The sequence below is a fragment of the Salvelinus namaycush genome, chromosome 2 (genome assembly GCF_016432855.1).
Source record: "Salvelinus namaycush isolate Seneca chromosome 2, SaNama_1.0, whole genome shotgun sequence".
NCBI lineage: Eukaryota > Metazoa > Chordata > Actinopteri > Salmoniformes > Salmonidae > Salvelinus > Salvelinus namaycush.
This window is the reverse complement of record NC_052308.1, coordinates 47,959,898-47,968,443: the sequence shown is the minus strand read 5'-3', so window position 1 is coordinate 47,968,443 and position 8,546 is coordinate 47,959,898. Positions and strand designations below refer to the sequence as shown.

At 43.1% G+C, this 8,546-nt stretch overlaps 1 protein-coding gene across 5 annotated transcripts in view; it reads right to left on the bottom strand.

The window, feature by feature from the left end:
- Positions 1-697: 697 nt before the first annotated feature.
- Positions 698-8,546, bottom strand: part of LOC120064200 (eukaryotic translation initiation factor 4B-like) — a 43,948-nt gene continuing 36,099 nt past the window's right edge. For 4 of the 5 annotated variants that reach the window (XM_039014603.1, XM_039014611.1, XM_039014618.1 and 1 more), the window contains exons 11-15: positions 6,474-6,726; positions 6,245-6,279; positions 4,229-4,358; positions 2,301-2,373; positions 698-1,070 (exon numbers count right to left, since the gene is read on the bottom strand). In XM_039014603.1, the coding sequence (XP_038870531.1) occupies positions 990-1,070; positions 2,301-2,373; positions 4,229-4,358; positions 6,245-6,279; positions 6,474-6,726 (572 nt within the window). In that variant the 3' untranslated portion in view covers positions 698-989. The remainder of the gene's footprint in view (positions 1,071-2,300; positions 2,374-4,228; positions 4,359-6,244; positions 6,280-6,473; positions 6,727-8,546) is intronic. The other variant, XM_039014638.1, reaches the window with a different exon arrangement.

The window sequence follows — 8,546 nt, the reverse complement described above, 5'->3', positions numbered from 1 at the left end:
GCAAAGGTTCACCTTCCAACAGGAACGACCCCAAGCACACAGCCAAGACAACGCAGGAGTGGCTTGAGGACAAGTCTCTGCATGTCCTTGAGTGCCCCAGCCAGAGCCCTGACTTGAACCCGATCAAACATCTCTGGAGACCTGAAAATAGCTGTGCAGCGACGCTCCCCATCCAACCTGACAGAGCTTGAGAGGATCTTTAGAGAAGAATGGGAGAAACTCCCCAAATACAGGTGTGGTAAGCTTTTAGTGCCATACCCAAGAAGACTAGAGGCTGTAATCGCTGCCAAAAGGTGCGTCAACAAAAGTACAGAGTCTCTGGGTCTGAATACTTATGTAAATAAGGTATGTTTTTATTTTTAATAAATACAAATACGCACAAATATTTCTAAAAACCGGTTTTTGAATTGTCATTATGGGCTAGTGTGTAAATAGCTGAGGATTCTTTATTTATTTAATCAATTTTAGAATAAGGCTGCAACGTAACAAAATGCGGAAAAAGTGAAGGGGTCTGAACTACTTTCCGAAGCCACTGTACTGTACCTTTATCCTATTCTGTCAGTTAAATAAACACTGGCTTTTTTACTGCACATAAGGTCAAGTAGGTCAGCCTGGCAAGTCAGCATCCAGTAACAAACTTCTTCCTTTTCCGCTGGGGAGAGGGATGGAACCCAACGCATAGCATAAACATAAGCAATCATTTTTACACCACTTTATTTATTTATTACAATTAATTAAATTATCTTTTCTTGAATGTCAACTACTCCTTACCTTTTCCATTTAAAACAAGTCCAGTATGTGACTACTCTTTTTAGAAACGGAAAAGTCCTGAAGAGAGGGGGTAGGGAAGAGGTCTGGGATGGGTTTTGAGTAAAGAAGGAAGGAGTGATGACTTTCCCAGGTGCCTCTACTCCAGGTGAGGAGATTTTCATATTTAATGTGATATTCTTTCATTCGCTGGATTTCCTCTTCTTTCTCCCCTTCTGGTTTTATTCCAAACCATTCTCTGCGTCATCTCCTTGCTCTCTGTCCATTAGCAGAGCAGCGTATTTACTGGCTGAGCTGAATATCTGAAACAAAATAGAGCAGGAGAGATCCTAACATTGCTCACTTGGTCCCACTTTACAATAAAAGTTCTAAATACTTATGTATTTACATGGTACAGTGCAACTACAGGTAACGGATATAACAGTTGTCGTAACATGCTGACCACACCGCTCGCGTCGCAAAATAAATTTAAACATACATGCTACTCAATTATTGCACCCACTGCTCGCGTGCGCCAGCAAGCGTCTGTGTTGCCAAGCGCTAAAATAGAAGTCAGTTCTATTTGTGACGTTGAACGCGGTGCAAATCCTGCCTCTCCCATCTCCTCATTGGTTTATAGAAGCAGATACCCACATGCCATCTCCTCATTGGTTATACCCACATGGGTGATTGAAAGATGAACTGAGTTCAGTCAGTCGTGGTGGTAACTATGAAAGTTAGATGCCAATCGCCATATAAAGTACAAAGAAGAAAAAGCGTGGGAGGAGAGATGACTAGAAACTATTCTGTTGACTGTTTTGTGTGGATTAATTGTCAGAGTAGAGGACCTTGTGCATTTCAGGTAAATAACTCAATGTTTATATCCCAGGACAAATTAGCTAGAAACAGTAAGCTAGCTAAATAGGACAAATTAGCTAGCAACTGCAAGCTAGCTAGCTAAATTTCCATAAATATTTAATGCTTTTCGACCTGTCCCCAAATTGATGTAATTGGTTCAGAGTTTGTTTTGATATTTCAACCTACGCGTCGTGATTGCGTTTGGTGTGGGGGGACAAAATCAATTTGCACACGATGGCGCGCGGACGGTTTGAGTACGGTGTTAGAACTATATCACACTGTGCACCTAAACTGTAATTACACTGTACCTGCCTATGCATTATATGTATGCATAACTATTTTGTATATAGATATTAGAAAACTTGTCAAAATGTGACCCATGTTTTTCCTGTTATATGACTTTGCAATAAAAGCCAAAAAGACAGAAGAACAAAAAAGGAAACATTGAGGGAAAAGGATGGCGATGAGGTATACTGAAAGGGCAGTTCCACGGGCAGTTTCAGTAGAGGACTGAAGCCAATGTGAAGGGATAATGGGGTAAAGGACTGAAGACTTTCAGTGGAAGACTGATACAGGGGTAGTTTCAGTTTCTGAATAATCAAAACTTTACATGGGAGGTGGGAATCGTGTGTGGGGGTTTGGGGAAAACACACTATGGGTGTGTCAAGACCAATTGATGTGGCACCAGGACTCACGAGGGTGGGGGACTCTTCGTATTTCTTTGGCTCTGGTGCAGGTCTTGAGTCTCGGCCTCTTCTTTTAGCCTTTCTACAAACAGAATAAAGATCAAGTTAAACTTCACTGTCCAGCTAAGTCTTGCCGGTCAGAACCTCTGAGTGCACAAACTGGCACTAGCACACTGCTCAACAGTAGGACACCAAATAATTGCAATTGATATAATAGCATCCACTCATAACTGTATATGCAGGAGAAGACTAATAGTATTCACCTTGAATAACCTCTAAAGGCTGGTTAACAGTTAACAATCCTGTTGGTGACTTCGACTCAGGTCCTCAACATGACACATTTCTGTTTAAGCCCCAAACAAGCATTCCTGAGTTAACTACTCAACTAATAGTCAAGCTCAGGTGTGCTTGTGCGGGGATAGAACACAAATGTTATAAGTTGGGGATACTGACCAACATCTGTGTGAAAACACCATGGGAACGTATGCAATCTTAACCAGTTCCATCCAGTTTAAAGAACTGACAAAAAAACTAACAAAAAAAGTTTCCACTTTTGACGACACATGCAAGAAAACACCCACATGAACGCACGCCTCCAAGACAAAAAACCTCTATTTCAGTGGGATTTTTTTTTTCATGAGGAAAACCAAGGCGAAATCAGCCAGTACTATTACCAAAGATATTTTGGTTCGCCAAGTTAGGCTACTTGCAAGCAAATACTAGTGAAATATTTCTAATCATATTTATTCTTTGCATGGCTAGCCAACAAGCTAGCAAGAATGTTGAGCGTTGCTGGCAAGACAACAAGTGAGCTAGCTGCTGCCTCCCGAGTGGCGCAATGGTCTAAGCCACTGCATTGCAGTGCAAGCTGTGCCAGCCACTAGAGATTCTGAGTTCGAGTCCAGGCTCTGTCGCAGCCAGCCACGACCAGGAGACCCATGGGGCGGCGCACAATAGGCCCAGTGTCGCCTGGGTTAGGCCGGCAGGAATGTCCTTGTCCCATCACGCACTAGCGACTCCTGTGGCGGCCCGGGCGCAGTACACGCTGACACAGGCGCCAGGTGTACGGTGTTTCCTCCGACACATTGGTGCGGCTGGTTTCCGGGTTAAGTGGGCATTGTGTCAAGAAGCAGTGCGGCTTGGTTGGGTTGTTTCGGAGGATGCACGGCTCTCCACCTTCGCCTCTCCCGAGTCCGTGCGGCAGTTGCAGCAATGAGACAAGAATGTAACTACCAATTGGATACCACAAAATTAGGGAGAGAGAAAAGGGGTAAAAAAAACTAATTCTGGCTAATTAGTCAAACGCACACAAGGTCCTGAACAAAACTATTTTGCTATCCTCACGGTCAGCATTTTAACATTTTCACTGACAACTGGTATATACACCGCTAACTACTGTTCTGGAGTGTAAGATGTATAGAGTGCATAAAATGCGCTCGCAGTTCGTGGAGTCCCACACTGGAATTAGCTAGCTAAACAAAGTCTAAAAGTGTGAATTTTACTCCCCACAACCATTCAGATCAGGTATTACTGTTACCATAATAAGGAACTACAACCCTTGGAAGTGGTTATTTTATCATTAATATTTACATAATACAGTCATGATAACTTCATGTTCAAAACTTCCAAATTATCATGTTGTTCTTTTGTAGTGAAGGCAAGCTAGCCCTTGCTTCTTGTCTCATGCTGTGCAGTCACCTTTGGGGAAGCCATGAGTCGAGGAATTGGCGGTTACATCCACAATCTCCTCACTGAGGACAGTATTGGGCCTTGGTGAAGGTGCTTCCCCTTAGCTAGCAAGCATTTGAGGATGTTTGTTTTGACGGATAAGGGTAGAAATTCTTTCCCAACAGCAGTTGACGCACCAACCATAAACCAACCTTTAGAGGTGCCCTGGCTGCAATGCCTATTCCACTAATGCCACTTTTTGGGCTGACCTGTCTTCCTCCCTTCGTCGGTCTCTGTTGGCCCCCTCTCCTCGGCCCCGCCCTGCTCCAGGCACTGCGGCCCCCCCTCTCCCCCGTGGGGGGCCCCGGTCCAGACGCACACCGTCCACTTTATTCTCGTCTGGAAGGGAGAGTCCAAACAGTGAGGATTGAGGGAGGGGTTTGGGAGACGGGAACTCCACTATAGGCTACAACAGAATTCCACACAACCTACGGCCCAGGTTGCGTACAGCAGCATTCCACACAGCCTACAGCCCAGGTTACATTCAAGATCATTACATTTGTGCAGTTATGCAAAACATATAGTGTCGAATGGGAGGTTCACACTTCAAACTTTTGTAATCTTGAATACAACCTGGGCCTGGGGAACCCATTTTCCTTAATAGCCACAGGGTCTGCTGTTTTTGCTGAATGACAACCTTCACCTGATTAAGAAACCAAAGCCATTAAATATTTACTACTCTTACTTAATTTCCCAGGAGTTACTGTCATATTCATGGCAAAATCTGTCAACAGCTTGATAACACCAGGGGTGTGTTCACAAGGAACAAACAAGAGAGAACACGTTTTATGGAAAGGAGTGTTATTACTGCTGGATTCAGGTTGTTTGGTGCCTTTTAAATACTACCCTGGGAAAGTAGCAGACACTGCCCTACAGGACCATGCGTACCCCACTTTGCTTTACACCAGGGCTGCCCAGTTTTGTTCCTGCAGTCTCTTCTTTCCTGGGTATTGTTTCAACTGACAATTCAGTAAATTAGAGTGATTCCAATTATTCAAAGTTACTGCCCTTGTCCTATCTCATCATCCACATTAATTTGAAATTATTGTGTGTGAGTGAAGTACTGGTGGGCGAGCTTCCACATTGCTTTTTGTCAAACCTCCAGACCAGCTAGCCAATGAAACAAGACAAAATAACCAACAGGAGAGATTATCCAGGACCAGAATTGGGCAGTGCTACTCTTCAATCCATTTTAGTCAAGACGTGGCCTCCTCGTCCCAATCGCTCCCATATCCTCTGCTTTAGCTAATCACCAAACGCTAGAAGAGCTAGAAGGGGAAACAATCACCAATTTATACTAAACAAAAATATTAATGCAACATGTAAAGTGTTTCATGAGCTGAAATAAGATCCCAGAAATGTTCAATACCCACAAAAAGCTTATTGCGCTCAAATTTTGTGAACACATTTACTTACATCCCTGTTAGTGAGCATTTCTCTATTGCCAAGATAATCCATCCACCTGACAGGTGTGGCATATCAAGAAACTGATTAAACCGCATGGTCATTACACAGGTGCACCTTTTGTTGGGGACAATAAAAGGCCACTAAAAATGTACTGTTTAGTCACACAACAGAATGCCACAGATGTTTCAAGTTGAGGGAGAGTGCAATTGTCATGCTGACTGCAGGAATGTCCACCAGAGTTGTTACCAGAGAATTGAATGTTAATTTCTTTACCATAAGCCTCTTCCATTTTTGAAAATTTGTCAGTACGTCCAACTGGCCTCAGCCACACCAGCCCAATACTTCCACAAGCGGCTTCTTCACCTGAGGGATCGTCTGAGGGGAGGGATTTTGATTTGAAATATTATGTTCCCCATTAGCCGACGCCAATGGTCACAGCTAGTCTTACTGGGGTCTGAAGGGAACGTTGCTGAGGAGTAATATGCAAAGAAGCCAATATGTAGAGTGTAGCCTACATTTTTGTCTGATTGTGTTAAATCTTTTTGTTGTTGAAACAAGTGACTAGGGCCTTTGTCCAATACATTTTTTTTTACATATAAGAATTCCTACTTGTCTGAAGGACAAGTGCATATAAAAGTTAATGTCAAGTCCTGGTGATGTTGTAAAATATAATTATCCAGCAGTGATTGAACGGTGAGGGGGTGAGTGTGGTCCACTCTGGGATTAGATTAGTACAAAGTCTCCATTACTCCTTCTTTGGAAGGAACTACTAACATAACACACAAGCACAAGGTCTTTGCGGTCTCCGAGAGTCTTACCCTTACTAGATCCTCTTTCATTTGCAGAACTCGAGCTGAAAAGAGAGATGGGACATTCAGACGTTTAACTAACTAGCTTGCAACAAAACTATTCCAAACTATTCTTAGCCAGTCACTAAAATAGACAGGCTTTTGGTAATGGATGTGACATCACTATGAGACATAATTGGCCACTTCATTATCCAGAGATGCTATACAATATAGAAGACGTATAAGAACATGTTCTGACCTCAGTTTGGGAGGTGCCGTGTCACTGGTGGAGATAGGGGCGCATCCCTCGCTGGACCCGGTACTCAACGCAGGCCGCTTGACCCAGGCATTCTCCTTAGGTGGCGGTGCAGGCATCACCTTGAGGGGCTCCTTGGAGGAGAAGGTGGAAGAGTTGGCGGAAGAGGGGCGAGACCCGGGAGAGGGAGGGTCGTCCTCCTTACCACTGAATACTTCGTTCTCCACTGAGCGCTCGCTCTCTCTGCGCCGTGAGGCTGTGGTAAAGATGGGATGCTGTCTTTTTAGTTTGGTGAAGAGACATGCAAAGCAAGACCATACACAGTATGCATATACAGTTGAAGTTTACATACACTTGTCATTAAAACTCGTTTTTCAACCACTCCACAAATTTTGTGTTAACAAACTAAAGTTTTGGCAAGTCGGTTAGGACATCTACTTTGTGCATGACAAGTAATTTGTCCAACAATTGTTTACAGACAGATTATTTCACTGTATCACAATTCCAGTGGGTCAGAAGTTTGCATACACTAAGTTGACTGTGCCTTTAAACAGCTTGGAAAATTCCAGAAAATGTTATGGCTTTAGAAGCTTCTGATAGGCTAATTGACATCATTTGAGTCAATTGGAGGTGTACCTGTGGATGTATTTCAAGGCCTACCTTCAAACTCAGGGCTTCTTTGCTTGACATAATGGGAAAATAAAAACAGCCAAGACCTCAGAAAAAAAATTGTAGACCTCCACAAGTCTGGTTCACCCTTGGGAGCAATTTCCAAACGCCTGAAGGTACCACGTTCATCTGTACAAACACCATGGGACCACGCAGCCGTCATACCGCTCAGGAAGGAGACGCGTTCTGTCTCCTAGAGATGAACGTAATTCGGTGCGAAAAGTGCAAATCAATCCCAAAACAACAGCAAAGGCCATTGTGAAGAACCTAAAAATCTGACAGGCCGCTCAGCAAGAAAGAAGCCACTGCTCCAAAACCTCCATAAAAAAGCTAGACTACGGTTTGCAACTGCACATGGGGACAAAGATCGTACTTTGTCCTCTGGTCCGATGAAACAAAAATAGAACTGTGTGGTCATAATGACCAACATTATGTTTGGAGGAAAAAGGGGTTAGGCTTGCAAGCCGAAGAACTCCATTCCAACCGTGAAGCACAGGGGTGGCAGCATCATGTGGTGGGGGTGCTTTGCTGCAGGATGGACTGGTGCACTTCAAAATAGATGGCATCATGAGGAAAATTATGTGGATATATTGAAGCAACATCTCAAGACATCAGTCAGGAAATTAAAGCTTGTTCGCAAATGGGTCTTCCAAATGGACAATGACCCCAAGCATACTTACGAAGTTGTGGCAAAATGGCTTAAGGACAACAAAGTCAAGGTATTGGAGTGGCCATCACAAGGCCCTGACCTCTATCCCATGTGAGCAGAACTCAAAAAGCGTGTGTAAGCAAGGAGGCCTACAAACCTGACTCAGTTACACCAGCTCTGTCAGGAGGAAATGGGCCAAAATTCACCCAACTTATTGTGGGAAGCATGTGGAAGGCTACCCGAAACGTTTGACCCAAGTTAAACAATTTGAAGGCAATGCTACCAAATACTAATTGAGTGTATGTAAACTTCTGACCCACTGGGAATATGATGAAAGAAATAAAAGCTCAAATAAATCATTTTCTCTACAATTATTCTGACATTTCACATTTTTTAAATAAAAGTGGTGATCCTAACTGACCTAAGACAATGAATCTTTACTAGGATTAAATGTCAGGAATTGTGAAAAACTGAGTTTAAATGTATTTTGCTAAGGTGTATGTAAACTTCCGACTTCCACTGTATATGTGTATACACAGTATGCATATATATGCGTATACACAGTATATATATACACACACACACACACACAGCATATACACTGAGTACACACAGTACACACAGTACACACACACACACACAGCATATACACACAGTACACACACAAAACCATTCAAAAGTTTGGGTTCACTTCGAAATGTCCTTGTTTTTGAAAGGAAAGCACATTTTTTGTCCATTAAAATAACATCAAATTGATC